We start from the raw sequence: 26,709 nt of genomic DNA, 5'->3' as shown, positions 1-26,709 counted from the left end.
GTACACTAGTTGCCATTCTGAGCACAAAGGTTATAGATCTTTCGGATGCAGAGACTAAACCCCCCTTTTATTTCTGTGGCAGTCCTTCTAAAAATGGTCTGAAACATAATGATTAAAGAAGTTTTCATTCTTGCTGCCTATGCTTTATCTCATCAGTGAATGGAAGGAAGGGTCAGTCCAGTTCATGACAATACAAGTGAGTGTGATTCTCATCGCTGTTCTAGCCCATGTACCAGCAGCTAGTATTTCAAGGGCCTGTATCTGTAGTTTCATCGCAGCACACCTTTTCCTTGATTGTTTGGGATGGATATCTTTGTGCTAAACTGTAGGAAGTTTTGAACAGCACAGCTGTCATTGGCACCTGGGGTTAAGTTGCCACAGAAGTTTGGAGATTGTTTGGACACTTTCAGAGAGTCCCAAGCTCGAGAGATACAAAGTTAATGGAAAGGTTCGTACGTTGTGCTGTGCTTGGAGGCAAGGCAGAATCTTACCGTTTGCTCTGCATTAAAAAGAACAACATTTGTTTAAACATGTTAAACCAGTGACAGTATATTTATGTGTTCAATTTGCTTTGTTATATTTCCTGTATATTTATAAGTCTGTGATCACAGGAAAATTTATTATGTTCAATTGTTTGGTATAATTTGTTGTTATTTTATAAAATTTCTTGTAGTTTCTGGGAATCAGCAAGACCTTTCTTCAGTAAAGACTGAAGATTTTGGAAATGTTCAGGAGATGTCTACAAAAAGCCTCATTGTGGGCCCACTCAATCTTCGATTGGATAGCAGTGCGGTACACCGGATAATGAAAATGATAGTTTGTGCTCTGGAACATGAATATGAGCCATACAGCAGAACTAAGCCAGGTTTGCTCCTATTGCATATATGCAAACATACAGAATTAAACCACAACAAATTCAGTGTTCTTGAAGGTGCAACTTCCAAATGGTTAAACTCCAAATCTGTCAGGAGATTTTATGAGTCCAAAGAGCAAAATTTAAACCAAAGATAAAATTAATTGCAATATCCCCATCAGTGCTTGGATATACCTCTGAGATAATTTCAGACACTTTGGTGGCCGTTCGTTTCAATCACAAGCCTCTTGTTGAATAAGGAGGGTTTATTTTATTTAACTCTAGCTTAATTTTGGAGACTTAGAGAAGAAAGTATCCCTGTTGGTATGTATTGAATAGTTTGAAATAATAGTTATACAGGATAAAAATGCATGGAAACAACCTATGGTAAACTGTTAAGATGAGTTTCTGAGAAAGAGCTATACAGATTTCAAAATAAGGAAAATCCAGTTATGATTGCATTTAGCCTTAGGTAGAACCAGTGTGGAATAAAATTATGAAGGGGGGGGGGTGAGGGAAGAGAAATGCTTTACATTTTTTGCTAGTCCGTAACCATTTCTGAAACAGCAACTGTAGGAGATATTTTATATATTTATTCAAAACATATGTAATCTTGATTTATTGTAGATATTATGGATGGAAATAGAACTATGCCAAGCTCAGAAGAAGTAGCATTATTGGAGGAATACATTCCCACTCGACTTACAACGTTCACTGTTCTTAAGTGTACCATTATAATCCCTGTGGCAGAATTCAATTTACTAGACCACCTGATGCCCATAATCATGGGTGAGAAGGTATGTATGCATAGATATTTATTCAGTTCTTTATATCAGCATGTGGTATTTCATGTAAGTTTTCTCACTGGGCTGTTATTTCATGTGCTGGATGTATTACTGAGTTCCAAATGAGTTTGGTGCCCATGAGCCTTCCCTTCAAACACCTAAGATGAGTGGTATGTGCAGTGACTAGCTAGACTTGTAAACCAAAGGTGTCATGTACTGATAGGAAAAAAGAATTCGGAAGAAAAAAGATTTTAAATCATCAAACAGATTAAAAAGAAATAGCTCCAACCTGAAGTTTTTTATGGAAACCTTTTGATCAGAAGCATACGTGTTGTCATTTTGCTGTGCAGGTCTTTCCAAACTTGGTCAAGTCTGAAATCTTTGAATACATAGGCTCAGTAGAGACTTCACAGATGTTAACAGCCAGCTCTGTGTGTACTAGTTCCATCCAGGACACCAACAGGGCTTTGGCTTTTACTGAGCATTTAACTGCTGAGTGACTAGCTCAGAGCGCCAGAAATGAAATTTCCTAACAGCCTTAATTTGTTTTATCTTCTGGATATATGTAGTATAACTCCAGCTAAAGAATTCTGTACTGGTTTTATTCCTACAGAACTCCTTCCTCAGTGCATAAAGCTGAGGTACTGCAGGGATAAATCAGTGTTTTGTAGTGAAGACTTGCAGTAGGTTTACCTCTTGTGGCAGAGGCTGGAGGGTATTTTATGGGTAAGGGAAGGGACGGGAAGAAGAGGGGAAAAAAATCAGTTCTTGATTAAGTTCAGTTTCTAGGAATTTTATTCTGATATTAAACACTTCCAATTAGTTTTTCACAAGTGGACACTAAATACATGTTGCTTGTACTTGAGGACGAGCTTTTTTTAGTGGGATGTATTTTGTACAAGTTCTTAGTAGATTTATACAAGGAAATAGGTTGATTTGCATCTGAGCAGATGGGTGAAAAGAGGAAGGGATGGGCTCTATCTTGCATTGAGTAGGTGTACGAGATCCACATTGGATAAGAGCTGGTGGTTCCAATGTGGTTCCAATTAAAGCAGTGGGAGTTAGGCTTTTATTTGTGAAGTACTTCGCTATGCTAAATATTCAAAAATTTGCATTCAAACACACTTCCAGAATTAATGAATTATTTGTGTATCAGTTTCTTGTCAGTGATAATTTCTTGTCTAAAATGGAGATGAAGTTGTATATTCTGAAGGTGTTGTGAAAGTAACCTCACTAGTATTTGTGAAGCATTTATATGTAAGAAAGGTGAAAAATACTTGAAAAAGTTTATTACTTCTCCCCCCAAGATGGATTTGAGTAGTATTACATGATGGAAGGCACAATGACATGAAATTATCTGGATAACTTAATAGATACCTGCTGACCACGGGAGCATTGTCTAGCTTGTGCTGTATTTTCTTATAGAATGCGCTTATTTACAGCATGTTTATGTGGTTTAAGATTGTATATGTATGCAGAGTACAGAAAGTCTTAATTTATGGCATTTCTTATAGTGTGCTTGTATAACCATTTTCATTGGTGAAGTGAAATACACACAATAACATACACAATACTTAATTTGGATCACTAGACTCTAGACTGCAACATACACAATTTCAAGTATGTGTCATTTATTTGGTGAGCGTGCTTAAGGACTGTGTATCTTTTTCTTAAAGTTAGGCTGCTTATCTTTTCAGTTAAGCTGGCTGGAGTGAGTGAACTGGTGACAAATCTGTTATCTCTTGATGTATGAGGATACATTCAGAAGCTTCTAATATTAGAAAATGGGACATTACCAGGTGCTAATGGGAAGCATTATTTCCTTTCAGCCCAGAATAGCCCAATGGGTTGTGATGCCTTTCACCTTATGGGCATGGACAGATGGTATTATTATAATAGGAGAACCACCCCATATTTATTGTAGGTGTGAGGCAAACAAGTTGCATTCAAGTGAGCTTTTTTTTTCCTTGGAGTTTCAATTTATGTTTCCTGAGTGAAGCCAAGCCTATTTAAAATAATAATAATTTTGACTTTTAGATTGAAAGTCATACATACATCAGCTTACTGTCCTATTTTGATACAAGTTTAATAAAATTTTTAGATTCATAGAGTAATTTGGATTGGAAGAGATCTCTGGAGATTATCTCCAGGAGTCCAACATCCTGCTCAAAGCAAGCCCAAGTAGAGCAGGTTGCTCCAGAGGTTGTCCGGTCAAATGCTGAATTAGCTCCAAGGATAGGATTCCATAAAAAGCTTTCCCACAGACCTGCTTGGAATTGCCTGTGTTTCAGCTTGTGTCGGTTGCCACTTGTCCCCTCAAGGTACACCTTTGACAAGAGTCTGGCTCCCTCTTCTCTGCACCCTCCCAGTAGGTAGCTGTAGAGAGCAGTCAGATCTGTCTTTGGCCTTCTCTAGGCTGAATGACTCCAGGCATCTCTCTCTCTCCTCTCTCTCTCTCTCTCTCTCTCTCTCTCTCTCTCTCTCTCTCGTGCTCCAACCCCCTAACCACTCTGGTAGTCCTCCAACAAACTTATTCTGGTATGTCCATGTCTGTCTTGTACTGGATACAGTACTTCATTTTAATGGATACTATGAAAAATATAGTTGCATGTGTAAAACTGCGATATTTGTTTTTTTGGAATGGCATATTTTTTTGCTGAGATGTATGGCATGACTGTGAATACATAATAGTATATGCCAGTGTAAAGATTAGATCAGCATGAGTTTAGGATGGTGATAGTGCTTTGGAGTGATAAAAATGTAAGCAAATATTTTATAGAACAAAATATTTTGACTTTGCATATTCTTGTAGTGGGTTGACCTTGGCCAGCTGCCAGATGCTCACCCAGCCACTCTCTCACTTCCCCTCCTCAACAGGACAGGAGAGAGAGAATAGGATGAGTCAAGATAAATGGGGGGAGATCACTTACCAATTACCATTACGAGCAAAACAGACTTGACTTGGGGAAAATTAATTTAATTTATTGCCAATTAAAATATATTTGGATAGTGAGAAACAAAGACTCAAAGAATACTAATAATCAAAATAACACCTTACCCCCATCCCCCCTTTTTCCCAGGCTCAACTTCACTCCTTCATTCCCTGATTCTTCTACCTCCCACCCAGCAACACAGGGGGATGGGGAATAGGAGGGGTGGTGGTCAGTCCATAACAGTTCATCTCTGCCACTCCCTCTTCCTCACACTTTTCCCCTGCTTCAGTGTGAGTCCTTATCACAGTCCTTGAGGAAAAATCTGCTCCAGTGTGGGCTCCCTACAAGGCTGCAGTGTCCTTCAGGGCATATCCACCTGCTCCAGTGTGGGGTCCTCCACGGGCTGCAGTGTGGATATCTGCTCTGCAGTGTGGATATCTGCTCTGCAGTGTGGTGGTCTCCACGGGCTGCAGGGAAACATCTGCTCCGGTGCCTGGAGCACCACCTCCTCCCCCTCCTTCTTCTCTGACCTTGCCTTTCGTATTGCTGTTTCTCATTTTTTTCCCCTCAGTCCTCTCAGCCTGTGTGGTGTTTTTGGCCTTTCTTAAATATGTTTCCACAGAGGTGCCACCAACTTGGCCAATGGGTTCAGCTGTGTCCTGCAGTGGGGCTGTTGCAACACTGGCTGGAACCGGCTGTGTCTGGCGTGGGGCAGCCCCTGGTCTCCCCTCACAGAGGCCACCCCTGCAGCCCCCTGCTGCCAGCAGCTGGGCACCAACACCCAAGACAATTACGGACAAAAAGTTTATACATAAATTTTGAACTTTGAAGAAATTATTTTGAAAAGATTTGAGGATTCGTATTATAATGACTATAAGGCCATGGTATCTGTAAACAGTTTATTACATGTAGATTTGCTTGTGTGTGTGGGGGGGGAAGTAAGAATATGTAAATATGGTAGATAATACATCTGTAGTGTAATAATTGCATGGTTTTTTTCCTTCCCTCCCCTAGAACTTAAGTGGACTGTTAAATGCTGCAAGCTTCCAGCCCTTGCGGCCTTTACCTTCCGTCCGAATTTTGGTGGATAAGGTTAACCTGGAGCACTCGGTGCCGATGTATGCTGAACAATTGGTGCACATGGTCAGCAGCCTCGGCCAGCCGTCTGACAACCTGCTTCATTACTGTTACTCTCACTGCTACCTGAAGGTAAAGAAGGCTTGAGATCTGTTTCTTATTGCAGTGTGCTGAGAAAAAGTTAATAAAAGTATAGATAATCGTAAGTGTTAGCAGGTTTCTTGGGAGAAAGTTTTCAGCTTATCTAAAAAGATGTAGAGTAAACACATTTCACAGAATGTCATCATTTGGGATTGCTGATTCTGACCTGAGCCAAATGTTTTGTAATATGAACAGAGAACTTCACATGAGGAAACTTCACAGACTGAAGCCCCAAGGTCTTTGTGGCAAGATTGAGTTAAACTAATTTGGAAAGAAACCTTTCCCCTCTTCTAGGATAATGCTCATAGAATATGTAGATTGCACTGAATTACACTTAGAAACTCGATAGGATGTTATGAGGAAAACCCGTCACTTCTAGTAGTATTGATAGAGCAAAACCATGATAGCGAAGGTATGTAATCAAAAACTGTTGCCAAACAATTTTTTTTTTTCATTATAAGAGGAGAAACTTCTGAAAGTTCTCAGTTAAAGATCTATTATGTGAAAGGAGGTCTTATTGTGAGGTTGGGGGAAGTCTAAGAAGCTACTCAAAAATTGCTTTTAGGTTATTCACTTTCCATCTGCTGAGATTTTAGTAGAATGAAAAAGTGAAATCTCAAGAGAAGTTTTAAAACAGGCCTTCCAACCTTTTAGGATGTGCTCAGGCAGTTTGAAACCTTTTGGGTGCTACTAAAATGTAAATATTTACTACTAGTACTGTTAATTTTTACTAAATTTTTCAGTTATCCATTCAATTCCATGCTGACATCTTAATAGAGAGTAAAACAATGAAATTCTTACTATCTGCATAAAACTCTGTCCCAGAATTGAATGGCCAGCTTTCAGTTTTCTGGGTGACATCTTTACCTTCTGTCACATTTAAAGTGATTGGGATGACAATATTGCAAGTCTTCTGTATGGTTTTGGGTTTGAGGGTTTTTTTTTTTTCCCCTATTCAAAACAGTTTTTAGCAGCTGTTTGATAGTGTTTGCAAAATGTGGACTTCAGTTTTGAGTTTTATAGGCTTTATTTGCTAGCTTTAATATAGGCCACAGTGTTCTGTTCTTATGTGAATGGTGGTACAGCATGTTAAAAAATCAACTCTATAAACATTTGTTTTCATATCGAACAGGGAAAAATCATAAAGAATAATAGTTGTGATGAACCTTTGTTTAGATGCTCTTATTAAGAAAAAAAGCTTTGAAGGGAGGCTTCGCATTTCCTTAAATACCACTTTTTTAGGCCAATGTTATTGTAATTACAAAAAGTGATTTTATTTGTTTTATATGAAAGGCAGTGTCCAGTCTGCAAATTTAAAGGTTGTAGAATAATGTATTTTAGTTGATGATAAATTATAATTCAGCTCTTTAAAAAATTCAGCAGAGTGTAGCTAACACTTATTTTTTGAGCAAATAAAATATTTTTATATGTATTCCTATTGGGACATTATTTTACGTAGATTTTTCTAGTTATATTTGTGTTTGGGGGAAAAGCAATTATCTAAAAATAATACACAATTTATTTCATGTTTATTGAGTATATTTAAAAATGTGTATATTATGTTATAAAAGTAACTTGAAAGTGATCTAATCATATGATAATGTACCCTTTGACCAACTTAATTTGTTTCAGATATTTGGTTTTCAAGCAGCACTGACTTCTTTGGACAGTAAAGGATTGTACTGCTTCCCTGTTCCAGTTATCCCCTCATTCAGTACTGCTGTTTATGGCAAGCTGATCAAGTTTCCCAAATATTGGTGAGCATTAAGCACGTACAGTGTATTTAAGTACTGTACTCAACTACTTTTGCGTTTCTAATGAATGATTTAAAAATCCAAGCTCCACGTATATCCTGAAACTTCTCTGTTTCTTCTACCATATTCTACTATTAAGTCTGTTACCATTGATAAATTTCTTTGTAAGGGTAGCTGTTAAACATTTTAGACCCTTGTTTGGTTGAGAGAATGGGCTACGCAAGCCCTGTAGTAAATGGCTTTCTTCTAGACCTTGTATAATTCTGTGAACCAGTTTCTATTCTTCCTTGAGTGGATACAAAAGCTGAAGTTATATACTGATGGCAAGCTTGATGTGTTTAACTGAACAGGTCAGCTCTTTCTGTTTTAAACTCAACCAAATAAATAGCAACAAATGGTGGGGGAGGGGAACCAAAACACCTCAACCCCACAAAAAGGTAGTCTCTGCTAGACTTTTATTTCTGTTACTCATTACAGTTGGAAGTGTTTTAACATTGTGATCAGGTATTAAGCTTTTTGTAGTAGTTCAGATTTTAAATGCAAACACTTTTGTTCTGAAAACAATCTGTGCTTTATTACAAAATGAGCTATATACATATATTTTTTTTTTTTTTTAACTTTAATGCCATGGAAATTCAGTATTTAGATTTAGCTCTACAGGTTAAATCTTGTGATCATAAATGTCAGTGTATAATAGTTTTTATTAATAAATTGTATTTATAAAAACTATTTTCAAGAAAATGCATTTTGGCAGTACTTTGGACAGGACATTAGTTTTCTTTATCCTTCATTTTAAGCAGTAGCTGTCTGTAATACTACTTTATGACTAAATCCATACAAAGAATCTTAAATAAAATGACAAGATAACAGGAAAACAGGTTAATGTATTAAATACTTTGGCTTCAAACATTCTGTGTTGTATAGCTAATTTGTAACAGTCATTTGTTTGTGAAAGTTTAATGGATTATTTAAAAAAAAGACTGTCTATGATTGTTCGTAGTGCTACACAGAGAATACACTAGTTTTTCTTTCACAGAGAATACACTAGTTTTTCCTCTCACAGAGACTACACTAGTTTTTATCTCGTAAGCTGTGACACCATGTTAAATATAAGAGTTTCTTAGCATAATCGGCACACCACCAGGTGGTAGCAGCCTAATTGACTTTCTCATATTTTCCATCAGTAGTTTACAAAAGTACTAACCACTTCAAATCAATTGCTGTTCTGTTGCGGCGTTTTGCTAAAAAATAATAAATGTTACCAGAATAACCCATAATCAGCACTGATCAGAGTACTTCAGTACTCTGGTAGGATTGACAGCCTTTCCTGACATGACCTGACATTTAACACTAAGTTCTTGGTTACTGATCCTTGTTAGTAAACTGTGGAAATAAATTAGTGTTTAATGGTAAACTTAGATTTATTTAGTACATTATAAAAGCCATGGTTAGTTGTGCAAAACAAAAAAATTATTTTAGCGATGAAAAATGGTTGAAAAAATGTGTCATCTGACAAGTTCATGGTATTCAAGTGCTAGTGCTTTCTCATGAGTGCACTTGCGCTCTCTTTTGTGTGTGCTTGTGCTCACTGCACTCTGTCTTGCTCGCTCATGCTTGGTTTCTTGCGCTTTTCCACATGCGCTGTTGCACGCTTGCCATCACGCTCTGTCTCATGTGCGCGGTCTTGCGCTCACATTCTCTCTCTCTCATGCAGTCTCTGCTTCTCTCTCATGCTTTCTACCTTACTTTCTTTCTCTCTCTCTGTTAAAAATACATTGTATTGCGATGTGTGCCCAGCTGGAAAATAGAGTATGGTAGGCTAATAACATAGAAAAATAAAAACAAGCAGTAGTTTTGGGGAGTGGAGGCAGAGGAATGGTCCTGTGCTAAAATAGCAAATCATCTATCAGTATTTATTAGTAGATCTTGTAAGATCAACACTTATTGTGGTCTAGTGTATTTGAAAATAATTTTAATATCTCTCTCATTTTGTGACATGGTATCTTTCTAAAACTTATTTATTTATTAACAGTATGAAATAATTATGTAAAATTAACTTATTCAAAAAATTTATCTAAACTAAGCAACACCAATTTGCGGGTAATAAAGTAGAAAAACAAATGAGTACAGCAGCAGCCTGGTTAAATGAAGTGTAGTTTGAAGTGAATAAAACTCCAGATGAAACGCATCAAATAGCACTTGAACTAAATCGAAATCAGCATGAGGACTGAGAGCTTCATTGAAGTCATGCAGTGAGTGAGAATTAGTCTGGTAGGATAACCTGGTAATGTCATTAAATGTAAATTCAGTCCTCCCCCCCAAATTATACCACCTGCTTTATTTGGATTTTTAGATTTCACATTCCAGAGTTTCTTAAAGTACACACATCTGATGCTACATGTGTTCTTCTGTTTCTTCGTAGAAAATATGTACCACAGACCATACCTTTTAAAAACAAAGACATTTTATGAACTGTTATGGAATCCCTCAGGTAGTATGTTTTGAGTTAGCAGTGAAAATCTCAACTTTATTTCTGACATAAATCAGTTGAATAGCTTTCTTTTCTAGTTTCACTATAATAATCTCAAAATGTATATGGTGTATTAAATACTGCAGTAATATTTATTTTTTAGAACTAGTTGATAAACATTGGTAGCATGTTTTAACAGATAAAATTTCAGCAATATCAGTCCAGTAAATTCCAGTAAATAACCATAAATGTTACAAAAGTGCTGTTTGTTTTACCTACTAGATTGATGTCTGCTTTAATTTCACTTAATACACTTCTTATAAAAGAAATGTGCTCAAGCTCACTAGTTAACTAAGTCTTTGACATCTTTTAAATTGTATAGCTAATCTGTTTTTATATTAAAGTAAAAACATCTGGTCTTTTGTTTTTGTCAAGCATAACAAGATGCAAAATACAATGTTAATGTCAATATTTTACAACTACTTTATGTAGTGTTGCATGCCAGATTGTAAAGCAGCTTTCAAAGCTTTCAGGAGGATGTCTAAAAACAACTGAGAATTAGCAGAATATGGTCAAAAGCCTAGAATGAATGACAAGAATGTTTATTGTCAAACAGAAATCTTGAGAGGAATTAGCTGATTCCTTTTTCTTTTTTTCTTTTGGCTACTATGTCTGTGGTAACAGATGAGGTAGTTAAGTGTAAGACACTTTAGTGTTATAATCCTCCATTGCTTATACAATATCACTTTATTGTACTTCTGAAGAATATTAAAGTAACATTAAAGAATATAGATTCTGAATAGCCTTCCTTTATTTTTCTGATATCTGGATTGATAGTTAAGTGTGTCACCTGTATGTTTTGAGCTAGATATTGGTCCAGTTATGTGTGTTGTTTTATTGCTTTTCTTCTTTTCCTGACCTGTCTTCTCTCAATTCCCTTCTGTGACAAGTGTTCCAGACTCCTATTTTCCTTTATCAGGTCTGTGGGAAGGTTCTCACTTACTGTCTCCACCTGTGACAGCTTTTGGACTCTAAACAATAGTGGAATGAAGTTATAAATGGGGATGACATGATCTATCCCTGCATCCTTTCTATTCAGCTTCTTGGTCCAGTAGTCTATTTTCAAGAGGTCTATTTCCTTGATAATGAGTCTCTTTCTCATTTTGAGACCAGAGCAATAGCTGCTGGTTTGCTGTCTGCAAGGAAGCACCAGTACAGACTTCACTAATAGCTGGTCATGTTACATTTGAGTGTGTGAATGAACCATTTATGAATAAGTTGAGGACCTGCTGGGTAGATTAGTATCTAGGATTTCATGGCCTGCACTTTAATTATTAGAGAGTACAGAGCAGTTAATTGATTGTTCCTGAATTGTTACTCTACCAGAACAAACATCTGGAATAGAAACTTGCAAGTAGATCTAGATAATTACTGGTAAACAAAAAAATCTTTGAGAGACTAAATGGATATAATTTTTGCAAAGATTCTTTCTTTTGAACTGTTTTCTGCAGATACTGTCTTAGGAAATAAATTTCAGCTTAAAGATAGGCAGTGTGCTAATCTTAGTCAAGCAGTTTCTGATGAGTAAGAATTCTTGACAACATCAGAATCGATTTGTGTTGGCATTGTGTCTCTTCAGTGTTTTTAGTGAAGAGCTATCCATTATTGACAAAAAGCTGACAAGAATTTAAAATTTGCTCTGCTGTTGAAGGACGTCACATGTATCATATGCTGGGCACCTCAGCTGCCCAGAGATATGTCATCACTTGTTTCACTTGTGAAAGCTGTGGATTACAGTCCTGACATAGTTATTTTATTAATATGTGCCTTCACAGTACTGAAACATCACTACAGAAATCTAGATACAGAGATCCTCACATGGAATATATATGTGCACTTTCTCTAGGCTTTGGTTTTCTCATGTTTTTAGGAACATTTCTATAATATAGCTGTTCTTAATATTTCAACACAGATTTAACTGTAAAGGTAAATATTTACTTTGTTTCTAGAATTGGTTACATTTACATTAGATTGGCACCTTAGGTCGTAACCTCCTTTTGGCTAACTATTTAACAAGGATATTGAGAAACATACTTTGCCAGCAATCTGAACATCAGCATTTTGTGTTTTCTTACCTGACTTCCTAGCTTTTATTTTGACTTTGTCACTGTGTAGTTGCCAAATGGTTGCTTTGTGGACATAATTGAGTTTAACTTTTTAAATTTATAACTTTAATATTAACATTACAAAAACTGAGGAGTCTAAAGACCTTGTGTTATTACTGTTTAGATTTCTGCTCAAACCTTTGTTACTGTAAAGGTGTTTTATTTTTATACAGCTTTACTTCTATTTTCTTCCATCGTGTATCCCTTACAAGGCAAATATCCCTCTCTTAATCAAAGCCATGTAATGATATGCCATACAACTGTATTATTACTGACAGAATTCATCGTTAGACTCCTTACACAATCCAGTCAGGTCATTATAAGCTCCTGTATGAGTCATTAAGTGCACCTGCTCATGTCTGCTTTATGAGTCAACTTGCAAATCCTGTGTCCATTTAATGGTGACACAATGAATTGGCCAGGGTGAGAGCAATTCATGTTGATCCACAAGCAGTGTGATAGACAAAGGTCTGGCTTCTTGCACAGTAAGAAGTTCTTTAGCAAGGAAATTAGCTCCTGCTCACATGGCCTTTACTGACAAGGTACTACTGTGATGACAGTAGGAGATTTTAGGATTTGCTGCTCACTGAAGAGAGGATTAAAAGTGTATAATGGGGGATCAGGTGAACTATCTGTCTTTGTCACTTTTTTGATTGAAACATCTTCGCAGGGCATGTCCAGTGGAGTAACGCTGCTTAGAACTAGAAATCACAGTAGATTTGTGAGCATGAGAGTCATGAGACGTAGCCGTCATGCAGTTGTGCTAGTAAGAGGCAAGCAGACCCTGCTGGCAGGAAACACAAAGCCAGATATCCACAGTCTGTGAACATTAGATCATAAATCTAGGAAGTTTTCCAATAAATTGACACTTGGGTCTTGATTTTGGCAGCCTGTTTTATTGACTAGTCACAGTAAATCAAGACTAATGTCAATTTAGATTGGATGTGGATTGTGTTTCACATGGGCAGTTGAGGGGCATGCTTCGTTCCTGGGTCAGAAGCAGAAACAGGTTGAAAACACATGAAACTCATTTCATAGCATTCAGTTGTGACTATTAGTTATGTCAGTAATTGGATATAACTGCCAGATGAAAATTCAGGGTATCCTTCGAAACAGAAAAGATCTGAGATTGCGTGCCTGAACAGATGCCATCAGTGTATGGGACAGGAGAGAGTTTCAGCCACATTGGCATCATGTGAGTTAGAGCTAGCACATGTAATAACCTGTTTGAACTATTGAGATACGCCAGTGATATGGGCAGTGCAAAACCAGACAGAAACAGTCATTCTCTTGGGTTCTGCAGAGGTGGTTATGTAGAATTGCCTCAGATGTGAACAATCAGTCTAGGGAGTATGCTGGATTGCTTCAGCATTGTGTACTTCTCAGCCACCACCTAGAAAATGCGTCAAAGAACATAATACTAAATCAGATTTTAAAAAAATCTATTGGTAGCTATTTTCAGTATGGCTTTCTGAGCAATGAATGTGGCACTTTCAGGAGTTTGATTTACTGTGCATCTTTGTGTTTGTTTGAGGAGTAGGTATGTCAATATATCATAGCAAATTATGAACAGTAATATAGGGTGATTTAACACTTAGTTTTAACAGGAGAATGATTCTTCCGTGATAACATGGTTTAACATATCTTTCATTATAAAAGGTAAAGTAGGCCATGTTTGTGTATATGGATGAAGATGCTGAAGGAACTTGTGTGGAACATTTTCTAATCCGCAGTGATATTAACGTATCGAGTTTCAACATGAACATTTTGGGGCACTTTTCAACTGCACTCTTCTGGAAGGAGCTGTTGTTGGTTACCAAGAACAACTCTCTGTCCAGGAGGGGTTTTGCATTCTGAGTACATGACTTGGAGCTTGATTAGTGTGTCTGCAAATTAACTTCAGTTGGAAACCTCTAGTTTAATTTTTTTTTTTTTTAAATCAAGTCCAGATCTAATGTTACTACTTCTCAGCAGATGTGGCAGGCAGCATTCAGCAAATCTGTTAAAAGTGCACTTTTAATCAATGTAAATTGGAAGCAGTTGTGTTTTTTAGTATTGTCCATGAGGAGGAAATTCAGCAGAGTTGACAGTAAAGGGTGGTCATCTGTAGTATTTCCAGGGTAGTTATTTAGACTAATTAATTGTCAAGGCTCTTCAGTGAAAGTAAATTAAGCCTATTAACTAATATCTGTCCAGGGAAAGTGATTGCACATGGTGAATACTTTATCCTGCTTGTTGTAACTGTTGCCATCAGTATTTGCTGGTATTTGTACTAGAAACAAGCAAATGATATTTATTTCAAAATGTGTAGGATTTTCAGGGTTTAAGCTGCATTTTGCTTTACTGGAGACTGGTGAAAGGTATGAAAACCTTACTGTCTTAAAGCTGAAGTGCAGTTATACAGCATAAATACTAAACAAAATTTCAATCCTGAATATATATTCCTTTTGTATTGGATGTATTTGGAAATTCTGTTTCTCTTACTTAGTGTTACCACTATCTGTAGAAAATATCTGGTTAGGATTTTCAGTGATATTCTCAGTTTATGAGGCTTTACCCATGTAAACTCTGGCCAGAAAGATCCACTAGTGGCAATTCTTCACACATAGTGTTTTTTTAAGAAAATGCCATGGGAGTTGATAGGATCGAAAGCACTGTTTTTAAAAATTTGTATTTGTTAAATGCAATAACTTGAAGAAAAAAAAAATTAGATTTTTTTTAAATGTTAGGACTTTTAGTATAGTTCCCTACAGAATTATGTTTCTGAAATTGTATTATTCACCTTGTATATTAAATAATCCTCGTTCACCAAAGCAGTATGTTTAAAGACTTCTTGAATAAACTATATGCTTATTGAATAAGCTATATAGAATTGCTGACTTTGTTTATCTTTTATGGTTACCTTCATTATGCTTATGGAGGATTGTTATGTTGCTGGACAAGCTGTAGCATATTCTTTGACTCTGCAGAGCTTCAGTCTTGAGTGGTGGGCTTCATTTCCATCTGGAGTGAGGTACCAGAAACTCTATAGTCTTAAATTATGCACCTATTTTTACAAGCATGTTAATATGACACTCAGTTGAATTTGATAATGATGATAAATGGTGACTAAAACCATTTTATTTAAAAAAAAAAAGCTCTATTTATCTTCACTCTGAGCAACAGATAAACCAAATATAAAGGCTTATGTGCATGTTCACCTGTTCAGCTGTCCATAATACCTTAGCAGCTTTACCGCATCTGTGTTCATCTCTAGGTAGGAGAAGCATACTGTCCTGTGTCCAATATCATTTGTTTGCTCTATTCTCCTCATGCTTGTTCCCTCTGGGACCCAGATGTGCTTTTTCTTTTCTATGGGAATAGTCCTTCTCGTAGATAAGGATCTGTCTTTGGTTCTAGGCTAAGTTTTTGTGTTTTGTTTGTGTACAAGGAAACTTCCTCACCATTTTTTCTCAAGCACTTTTATCCTAGTTGTTTATGGCTTTGTATTCTTTTTTTATTATTTCTTTAGCAATGCCTTTTAAAATAAGTAACCTGTCAGCTGTACCTACTGAGGAATGGGTACTGTATTGAACACATGCTAATGTTTAGACCTCCATTGGGCCTGTATGTTCGGAAGGCATTGTCTGATTTTTCATTAGGTTTTAATCTTCTAAAAAATATCCGCTCCCAGTTTCTGAACTAGATTTTTTTTTTTTTTAGTATGACATGTTTTGGATGAGAACGTTAGAGGGCAATTTGAACAAAAAAGGAAGAACAAGAGAACAGCTGAAGTCAGGCTCATGTGATATGAGGCCCTTAAACAGTAAAATATGAGAAGAAAATATGTTTATCAGAACAGATTTGGAAATCAGTTATACCTGCTGCGGGTGCTTCTGATATTGATGGAAGAAATGGAAAGGGTTATGTTGGTTAAGACACTAATACAAGAATTGTGGATTCATTTTTCAATTAATCAGAGTTTTTATCCATTATAACATGTATGTTTTTTAAACAAAAGCCTACAGGATTTTAAAGTATATTTTTAATTAGTTTTCTTTGCTGATGTTTAACTAGTTTTTCCTTTGAGTTTAATGACCGATTCCAAAATGAACAATTGACTAGAAGGAAATATATTTGGTAAGCATGATTACAGTATTCCTTTGATAGTCAATAAATGTGCATATATGTGCAGAATGGCAGAATTAAGAATCTGGTTTTGTGTGTTTAATTTTTAAAAGAAGGAAAAATGGAAATGGAATTGTTATAATGCTGTCTGTCACTGACTTAATCTCTTGCTCTGAAAGTATGTGTATTTGTTATACTCTTTTATTTTGCATACATCTTGGATTTGGCTGTGTACATATATTACAGCCAGAAAATGTTTTTCTGAAGTTGTGTTTTACTGACAGCATCTTTTCTTTAGTATGTGTGTATGTGATAATTTTGATGGTCTTGAAGACTCACTAGGGCTTGTAGAGTTTTTGAGTAATGAAATAGACATAATGAGACTCTCACAGTGAATAGACCAAAGCCGAACACAAAAAAACATATCCGTAGAATCTGCTTCAAAGTTTGTATTATTTTTGAGGAAAGAATGATGTAAAGTCAATGCTGGAGTCAGTGCTTAAGATGGTAAATTTAGATTTAACAATAATTGTAGTCTTTGAAGTAAAAAATATTATGCATTTACTGAGATTTAATGTTTTGCTTTAAATAGCATCTGATATCCTCTAAAATTCTTTTGAGGTTGCTAATTAATGAGGCCACAATATAATAATTTTAACAGCCTTTATACTCTTTCTGCTGTTATGCAGTGTATACATGTGAATCACTAGCACACCTTGTCCATTCATGTCCTTGCTGTTGGTGATACCCTTGATCCATCCTTTGCTATATTAAAGGCTTTTCTGGTAATGGGAAAACCAAAACACCCTTCCCCCCGCTTCCAGCACCTTCCTTTTGATGCTGTAACTTCTGTCTTAAAGGATACTAGAATTGGTTTGTCCTGGTTTCGGCTGGGATAGAGTTGATTTCCTTCCTAGTGGCTGGTGTAGTACTGTGTTTTGGGTTTTAGTATGAGAATAATATTGACAACACGCTGATGTTTTGGCTGTTGCTGAGCGGTATTTACACTGGTCAAGGACTTTTTTCAGCTCCCCATGCTCTGCCAGGTGCCCAAGAAGCTGGGAGGGGACACAGCCAGGATAGTTGATCCAAACTGGCCAAAGGGCTATTCCATACCACATGACGTCATGCTCAGTATATAAAGCTGGGAAGAAGAAGGAAGGGGGGGACATTTGGAGTGATGGCGTTTGTCTTCCCAAGCAACCATTACGCGTGAGGGAGCCCTGCTTTCCTGGAGGTGGCTGAACACCTGCCTGCCCGTAGTGAATGAATTCCTTGGAAGTAGTGAATGAATTCCTTGCTTCGCTTTGCTCGTGCGTGCGGCTTTTGCTTTCCCTATTAAACTGTCCTTATCTCAACCCACGAGCGTTCTCACTTTTACTCTTCCGATTCTCTTCCCCATCCCACCACGAGGGTGGGAGGGGAGTGAGTGAGTGGCTGTGTGGTGCTTAGTTGCCAGCTGGGGCTAAACCACAACAGGTTTTTGGGATACTTTCAGGTAAGGAAGAGTAGAGTTAGGTGCTTTTATTTACCTTTCTGGATTTAATGGAATTCAGTAGTTGCCTGTGAATACAGAAATATGGCTTAGTTTCTTTAGTCTTGTGTATTTTCTGTTTGTGGCATCTCCATTCAGTGCAGTATTTTAGTTCAAATATTTGTTTTGTTTTAGCTAATGCAGACATGCACCTTCTTACCCCTCTGACCTTTATGGGGTAGCTATAAAAAATTTGCCAGAATTTCAAACAACCTCTTTTCTCTCACTGTAAATGCATCTTTTTCCACCAATAGATTTTATCCGTTTGTGAAGCAAAATAAGCAGTATGCAAAAGTATTTAGTAGAAGAAATTAACAGAAAACCCTGAATCCTAACCAAATTACCTTTTTGGACAAAGTTTCTTATTTAGATCAGTTGTTAGTGTTTACTTGAAGATGGGGTTGTGATCAGCTCTTGAATCTTTAGCAGGGAATTTGAAACTGTGTTAGTTCCCAAGAAGATCTTTGAACTTTTCAGAAAGGAAACAAAATGGGAGTTTTGTGCTTTTCAGTGAGTTGTGGTCCATCTTCTAACAACTTTGCAGCTGTTAATAATCTTCAAGAAAAAGAATATTAGGCAAATGTATCTACATTGGGTTACTTTTTTGTGTTTCACACAATTTTTGTGGGAGTACTTAGAGGTGAGTTAAGACTATGTATTTAAAAAATGGTATACACGAGAAATTTGCCAGGGAGGGCAGGAAAGGGTGTGTGTGTGCACGTTAGTGTGTGTATCGGTTAGATGTGAGTATTTTCTTTCTGTTCCCATTGTCAGCATTTATTCCACAACTATCTTCCTCTTAATGCTCTAAATATAAGTTTATTTTGCCTGATCCCTACTTTCAATTTCCAAGCACTTTTCAAAGAAGATTCAGTCGTGCAGCTTGGTCTCTTCACAGGTGCTTTGAGTTTCTTCTATTCTTACGTTGTTCTTCCCATCTTCCAAGCATTTTATTGGAGATACTCTAAAGATGCTTCTTTTCCTTTGCGTTCTCTTATTTGTTCCTTTTTTTCTTGGTGTCTGTTTTCCATCCTTGTGCCTTAATCCCAAATCTATTAATCACACTGTATTGTTGTTTTGCTTTCTCTTTCCTCTTACCATTTGAAACCTGGGAGAGGAAGATAATTCTGTGGGCCTTTTTGTGCCCCTTTCCTTCTTAAATGTCACTGTCGTCTTCTGTCACTTTCTGTCTTGCTGTTTCTATAAGGGTTGGGAGAATGCTCTACAAGTTACTTAGCTTTTTGTGAGACAGCAAAGTCCGTGGATCTGTCCTGGTGACTGTTCCTGCTCGAAGCAGTTCCTCTTCCTTGCTCCCTGGAAAGAGGAGCCATCTTCTATCTCAGTTAACTTGCACAAGCTACTGTTCCTAGCTTGCAAGACTTGCTAATATCCTTACTTCAGGAGATGTTTTCAGATGAGAAGAAAACAAAGCCTCTGTTCACCATATCTGCATTCTTGAGAGTTCTTTACATCTGTGTTGTTTGGAGAGGGGTCAGACTTCTGGGACAGCAACTTTTCTTCTGCATAAAATACAGCTCTACACTCAAGTTTTTCCTTCTACAGGATAAAGTCATGTCTGGTCAGCTGTGCTGGCTCTGGCAAACGGAAGGGTCCTCACCATAGATAGTGCCCGTGAGCTGGGCTGTTTTCTTGTAAACAATGTCTATGTAATTTTCAAACATGTTTGATAATGTCCGAAGTAGCGTAAGAAATAGCAAAGAGGAAAGTCACATTGCAAATTTGGGGTCGGAAAAGAGTATGAAATTTGAAATCATTAATGGAATGGAATAGACTAAGAAATGAAATATCTGCACATTTTGAAATAAATTTATTAGAACTAATTTGTATTTAAGTTGCCAAATTGGAAATTTGGAAATAAGGAAATTCCTTGGTTTTGGAAATTAAAAAAATATTTTTGGAAATTCCTTATAATATTTGGAAATAAAGAAATTTCCTTATTTCCAAAAATTTGGAAATAAGGAAAAAAACTGGAAATAAGGAAAGTAATTTGACAGTAACTTAAAGACAAAATGAGTGCAATTTTAAAAGATCATATTGGGTAGAAAACTATATTAAAAAATCCCTATTTGTGCTCCTAGTAATTCAACAAAATTCTATCTTACAAAATCATATTCTATATCCTACAAAAATATCGTAAATGACTGTATTATTAGCTGCTGAATTGACTGTGTGAATTTCCCTCAGACTGAAGGGATGGTTTCTGAGAGCTGCTGCTCTTACTTCGGACAGCATGAAAGGATGATGGGAAGTAGTTGCTGTTCTCAGGGCTGCCACAGTCATGACTCTTGCTCCCCTGATACCACCAGGTTAAGCATGGATCTCCTTGCCAAATGACAGCAGCTTTTGTGTCCCATTGCTGGTTTGTGGCATCATGTTCAGCAGATGACTCTGTCCGTGCAGTTTTCTTCACTGAGCACCAGCATGCTTCTCAGCCCTCCTGGCTCCCTGTTTTACCTGCTAATGGCAACCAAATGGCTCTGTGTGGCAGATTTAGAGGATTGATTTAATGACTGTTGCTGTTGCTTCTGGGAGTGCATGAAGGGGGAAGGAGGAGAGGAAAAGGGAGAGGGAGGGGGAGAAGCTGCTTCTCCGGACAGTAAAGCAGGCTGATCTGTGGGAAGGCAGTTCCCCAAACCCTGTTCCACCCCTGTGGCTACTGAGATTGGATTACACTGTGGTATCCAAAGCAATGATACTAGATTTACAAAAGCTACAAAAAAAAAAGTAACACTTGCTTTATTTTAATAAGCACAGATCTTTGCTGTTTGGAGGTTTATGGACACTAGCAACTTCTGCCTGGTTACCTCAGGTGGTTTTGGTGGTCTTGGTCATCTGCAGTTGTTTAGTGAAAGCATCTCCAAGTTCCAGCTGATTTCCCCTCTTCCCCCCCACCCTGTCAGGGAAACTATCATTTACCAGGAGGTAAATGATAATGATTGCATTTATTTTGGCATTGCTGCTTTTCCAAGTAGGAGCTCATTCTCCTGAAAAGATACATGCCACAACTCAGATAGATGTAGAAGTGCTCTGCCTCTGGTATAAGTCCCTCTGTACTACCTTCATCAGGCCAGTGGTTCCCTATAGAAAGCCCTTGCTTCTTTCTGGACTTCTTTCTGGGTGGTTTTTGGTGTGCGGTGGTGTGTGTGTGTGTGGTTTTTTTAATATGTTTTGATCTTTGGTCACTGTAATGAGTACCAATTTTTCTCATGGTGCTTATATTTGGATCTTGCTGGACATTATGCAGCTAAATGTCATATCCCTTCCCTTGTCCCCACTGATATTCACGATCAATGACAAGATTCCTAGATTCACGTGAAAAAGTTACAGACCTTCTCGCAGAAGTAAAGAAAGAATAGATGCTTAAAGTGTAAGTAAGAAAAAAAAGTCCTGAATTGGCATTAATTGCATTCCATGAGGAGAGTTTCTTATCCCTTGTTTTCTGATTTCCCCCACACACCTTGTGGAGTTCTGAAGATGCAGTTCTTCAGAGATACAACTTCATGCACCAGATTCAGTTGGTTGATGATGTGTGTAAAGCTAACCATATAAAGGACATAAAGAAGACTGAGGGCTCCTACTGTAATCTCCTCAGAGCAGAGAACTTGGAATGTTATTCTTTTATAGATTGCTCATATCACTTTAATGATTCTTTCTGGAGACAAGCATTAACTAGTGATTAGAAAAGGAGTTTTCTCAAAGGAAGAAATATCAATTAGTGACTGACCTCCATTTGCAATTTGGTGGGAGTTCAGTTCCCTAGCATCTGTCCTGTTGATGAGCTTTCCCAAAGCCAGTAAGCTGAATTTGATCTGAACATCCTAAATATGTTTCTCTAATGCAGCTGCAGGTTTAACATGTTCCTGCATTACAGTTCCAGCAGCCACCTTAGTTTATCATCTGTCCAAAAATAAGACTGAAAACCTAACCCCTTGTTGGATTATCCCTTGAAATTTTTAGTTCAAATCTGTTGCATTTTGAGGCACATAGGCAATGGCTTAACTGGAAGTGGAGATAGACAGCTTTCTTGCCTTCTTTCTTAAACTTTTAATCCAGTGGGTGGAAGGACTCATTTGATGCTTAGTGTGGCTGGATTCAAGCTGAGGGAAATTAAGACTTTCCTACCCTCACATTCCAGGTCTTTGTGTTTTCTTGCAGCCTTCGACATTTTTCTCTTCGTGTCTCACAGCAGATAAAGTTACAATAACCCTCCTCCCGCTGAGGTCACTGCTTCTCACTTCCTTGTTGCTTCAAACCAGTGTTGTTATTTGCATGTAGCGATAATAATTTTTAATCTAATGAGCATAATTTTTAATGTCCAGATGTAACAAAACAAACTAAATGATTTTAAAAACAATCCAAGTTTAGAGCTCCTAACATGTATGTCCAGAGTTTTGCATTCTTTGCTTCAAAGGGATTTTTTTTTGCAAGGTTTCTTCCTTTTAGATATTTGTTTGATTTTAGTAATTATTTTTGTTCTTGTAATAATGCATTTACTTTTGCTTTGCTGTATAAAGCTAAATTTTATTGTTCCATTAAAACACACATGGTAGTGAGAATTGAGAATGGATATTATCTGTTCATTTTCTAAGACACATTGAGGCTTGTACTTTGCCTGCATTGTTTTGTTTTCACAATTGTTTCAAGGAAATCTGTGTTTTTTCTGAAGTTCACATATGAATTAACACTTTACAAACATTTTTCATCACTGACAATTTCAATTCCAGAACTGATGTTAAAAAAATACTATACAGAAGTCAGTTTTGAAATGATCATGTTGTTCCTTTCTGATCCCATATCTAAAATTTTCAGAAAGAAAAAGTTAATTTTTTTATTCATAGAAAAAAAAAAGTTGGTGAATCTTGAAGTTCATTATTTTCTCCCTTGTAATAAATAGTATGATTAGCAGTGTTTCCTACAAATAAGAGGCAAAGGCAGCTGCAGCTGCTGAAAATTGACCTGTGTAAAATGACAGACCTCAGATGTCAGGCAGTCTTTAGTGACTGTGTGACTTTAGTGACTGACTTTCTATAGAAGAGCAGAAGAGGTTTTGAAGCCATCACTCTTGGAGATGTTTTCAGAATGAAATGTTCCAAAGAGGGTTTAATTATTATTTTTTTAATAATAATTAACTTGGTCCTCTAGCACAAATAACTGTTGCTGTCTGAAGACTAAAAATTGTGTTAGCGTATGCAGATGTGTGATATTACTGTTTTTTATTGTGAGTAGTAGTGACTTCAGTCTTGCATTTAACAAAATAATAATTCCAAGACTGTAGCGGTTAACTTCCTTTCCCTTTCTTGTCCCTGCGCGCTCCCTTCAGAGTTTTGATATTTGTCATTAGGTAGCTAGACATTGTTTCCCTTATGAGATAACAGTTGCTTAAATGTTAAGAAAAAGGATCAAAATTGTCATTTTCTTTAAGTAGAAATATGGATTTGTTGCAGGTATGTACATGAAGCCTTTGTTCATGTCAAATATAAAACCAGCATACATTTTCTGTTTGCCTAAGAGGAAAGGTGTGCAAATGCTGACTGAAATTATTTAGGCATTTAAATTACATTCAGGTTCTTCTAAAGCACAGTTGCTGGGTTCTAGTAGCAGGTTACTGGTTTTGTTATTTTGGAAAAAATGAACTAATAGTATTTTACTGTACAGGATATGAGTAATAACAAAAATTAAATTTTTGGAAACATTTTGCAGGTTCCAGCTTTGCAGTTGGGGACTCTGTATAAACCTCTGGAGCCAGCTGTTCACCACTATATTCTTTCAATCACTCTGAGGTGTTGATTTTAAAAGAATAAGTTGCTGTTCCTAAAGTCTACAAACTGAAAATATTTCATAGCAGGCCTGTGAACTTACATGGATTGGTTATATTGGTGCCTATGCATGGTGTGTATAATAAGGACCAATTCAAGTTTTCATTCAAAAACAGCAAAGAAAACTATTTTCTTTAATGGTATGCCAGATTTATCCAAATATTTCAGCAAGTCTGTATTACAGTTTGTCAGCAAACTGGGTACAACCAAAGTGTATTTAAAAATCATTTAATTAGGACAGATTCATTTTCACTCCATGCCACTACACAGCAAGACTTGCTTGTTCATATTTCCTTAAATTTATTCTGGAACATGTCCAAGTTCAGCTTTAATGAGTAGCCTATCCTGCTAGTTACATTAGGATTTATTTTCCCCTAGAGAAGAGTGTTTGAATTGGTAGTTTTTTAACCTGTTCAGTTAAATGAACACATGTTCAGAACTGCATCTTAACTCTTGAGTGTAAAGATTTGAGAAATAATTATTTCTATTGTTGTTACAGTTTTAAAGTGCAGTTTAAATAGTGGTTTTAGACTCCAACTATGTGCCATAACTGTTTTAATATGGTGATGAGAGTTGATATGAAGTCACATTCAGTTGCTTAATACAAATTTAATGATACAATATAGAAACAGATCTGACTTGGTTTACTGAAAAAATTATTTGTACTTGTATTTTCACTTATTGCTTGAATATATCTCTTGGGTCATAAAACTTGGTTAAATATAGCTCAGTACCTTATTAATGATGGATTTTCTGTATTAACAGGTGCAGTTTGGTAGCAAACTTGTATTTTAAGTTCTTTTAAATGCATTATTTGTGTTTCAAAACTATTATAATAAATTCTGAATTATAAATGTTCTTTCATCACTAGCCAGGTCTAGTTAAAATTTCCTTTAAGCAACATTTGCTGCACACATGGTACAATACTACCCCCCGCCTTGATTTTTTTTTTTCCATAAAAAAGGATTTATTTTCTTCAACTTCCCATTCCTCCAATGTTATCTGAAAAGGACCAGTAGACTTTATTCCTATGGGATTGTTAAAGTACAATAAACGTATAATTTGCATATTCTTTAAAAAGAATTCATACACTGTTATTACCCATAAGGGACTATTTTATGTAAAACATTAAGTTTTACATTTAGCATAGTTCAATACAGTAGCTGTAATATGTATTAAATGAATAGTCAAACTTCTAAAGCAAAATCTTTTCCACTGTCATATTGTATGCTGTGATTGTCGCAGCTCTTCACAGACTTCCCCTGAAATACATGAATTTGTTAATATAAATGTGTTATTTTAGATGGAATTATTGCAGAGTCACATTCATCCCGAATTTTGCTGAAAAAGGTTTTCTACCTTCTTTCTTCCTTCCCAGTTTTACATTAGGGAACCTGTCTCTTTTGAAATATTCAGACCCTTTTTTTCTGAAATATTTAGTTTTAATTCTGCAAAATAATATTCAGAATTAAGAGGGAAAAGTAGAAAATATACACTATGTGAAAGGATAACAAAAGGAAAAAGAACAGAAAGGAAAAGGACAGAATGGATAAATGTTCCAGTACACTTCTGCAATGATGTAAATAATAAAAAATCACAATACATGGCTTGAAAAAAAAAATACTAGGAAACATTGATTGATATCACCATGCATTACATTCCTTTCCATGTAATGCCTGTAAAAGTTTTGCTAACATGCGTATCTAGTTTTCCAACTTCAATTCTACATAAAAGTAAATGGTTTGTGCTGCCTGTTTTAATCTTGAGTTTTAAAATAGATTTTTTTTATTTATTGTGTGTGTATATATATATCATTTTGTTTTATAGGGATGGATTTTCCTAAGTACAGAATCACTTTGTATCCTCCTTTAGTTATGCACACCTTTTCTGCTTAAATTGATAAATTACAGAGCTTGACTTACTATCTAGGAAATTCTAGGAAAGCAAGTTCAAATTATAACTTGGGACCAGCATTAGAAAAGGACACAGTGTTGCAGTCTCCACCTGGGCTTTTCATGGAACCCAGAGGTTTTCTTCTAGTGTCTGTATGGATACAGGTACCTTTACACGGAAGAATGCATGTGTATCTGAGGAGCTGAAGTGGGAGATGTGTTTTATCTAACTGTGTCCACGAGAGAGTGATTGTCATGTGCCCTCTCATGCGTGTTGTGTGGTAGAAATTGTCAGAATATGTTCCAAGCTGTTAGGTCCCTTTGGCTGTCTATCTGAGTCAAAGTGTTTTTCTTTAGTTTTTTTTAACCAGGCAGCATCTTTCCCTATTTGCCTGACTTAATACTAGTATTATTTTCAGCTTTTGTTTTATCTCTCCTTAAAGTAGTTCTAATTTTCTAACTGACTTATTTTTTGAAGTGTAGACAGCAACGCTTTTTTTTAAATGGCTTTCTTGCACCAACAGATTTCAAATGTGTTTGGATGCATTCTTTTCTCAGATGGCCACATGTGGTATTTGTACTTTTTGGGAGAAGAACATTTTTAGGAAAGGTGTGCGGTGTGTTTGAACTTCAAACTGAAAGACAGGAAGAGCTTCAGGAGTTTTGTAGAGGTATTTCTTACCTGTTTGGTGACCTACTGTGCTGCAGTTGATAAGAGTAGTGATCTCAGGCGGCGAGGCCAGCATGTGGTCTGCTCGTGTACTCTAGAAAGATCTTTACATGGCTGTCAGCAGAAAAGGCAGGTAGGACACGCTTAGTTCCCCCAAGCAGGGCAAATGTAATTTTTCTTGTTCGAACTCACTGTTTGGTGTCAGTGACTACTGTATTAAAAAACAAACAAACAACCAAAACAAACAAAAAAAACCCCCAAGGCTAATGTAAGTTCTCTTCTGAAAAGGCCTCTAATGAGTTTTTATTTTCCTAGCAACAGAGGCTGTACCAATCCAAAATATGGTAGTTCCAAACTTCAAAGACTGATAGTTTCATTCAAACAGTAGACTGCTTTTTTTTTCATTCTGAACGAAATTTCTACTACCAGACACAAGGCTGAGTTCTCCTGTATAATCATGAAATGTTTTTCCTTCATCCATGTTTTTTCTG

At 36.5% G+C, this 26,709-nt stretch overlaps 1 protein-coding gene across 9 annotated transcripts in view; it reads left to right on the top strand.

Annotated features, from left to right (window-relative positions):
• The window catches only part of VPS13B (vacuolar protein sorting 13 homolog B), a 489,796-nt gene that overhangs the window by 84,541 nt on the left and 378,546 nt on the right, over positions 1-26,709 (top strand). For all 9 annotated transcript variants that reach the window (XM_072852126.1, XM_072852122.1, XM_072852127.1 and 6 more), the window contains 4 exons: positions 674-865; positions 1,481-1,650; positions 5,586-5,780; positions 7,422-7,546. In XM_072852126.1, the coding sequence (XP_072708227.1) occupies positions 674-865; positions 1,481-1,650; positions 5,586-5,780; positions 7,422-7,546 (682 nt within the window). The remainder of the gene's footprint in view (positions 1-673; positions 866-1,480; positions 1,651-5,585; positions 5,781-7,421; positions 7,547-26,709) is intronic.

This window comes from Ciconia boyciana, chromosome 2, assembly GCF_034638445.1.
Source record: "Ciconia boyciana chromosome 2, ASM3463844v1, whole genome shotgun sequence".
Classification (NCBI taxonomy): Eukaryota; Metazoa; Chordata; class Aves; order Ciconiiformes; family Ciconiidae; genus Ciconia; species Ciconia boyciana.
Note: the sequence above shows the minus strand (reverse complement) of the source record. Positions and strands in the feature narration are given on the sequence as shown.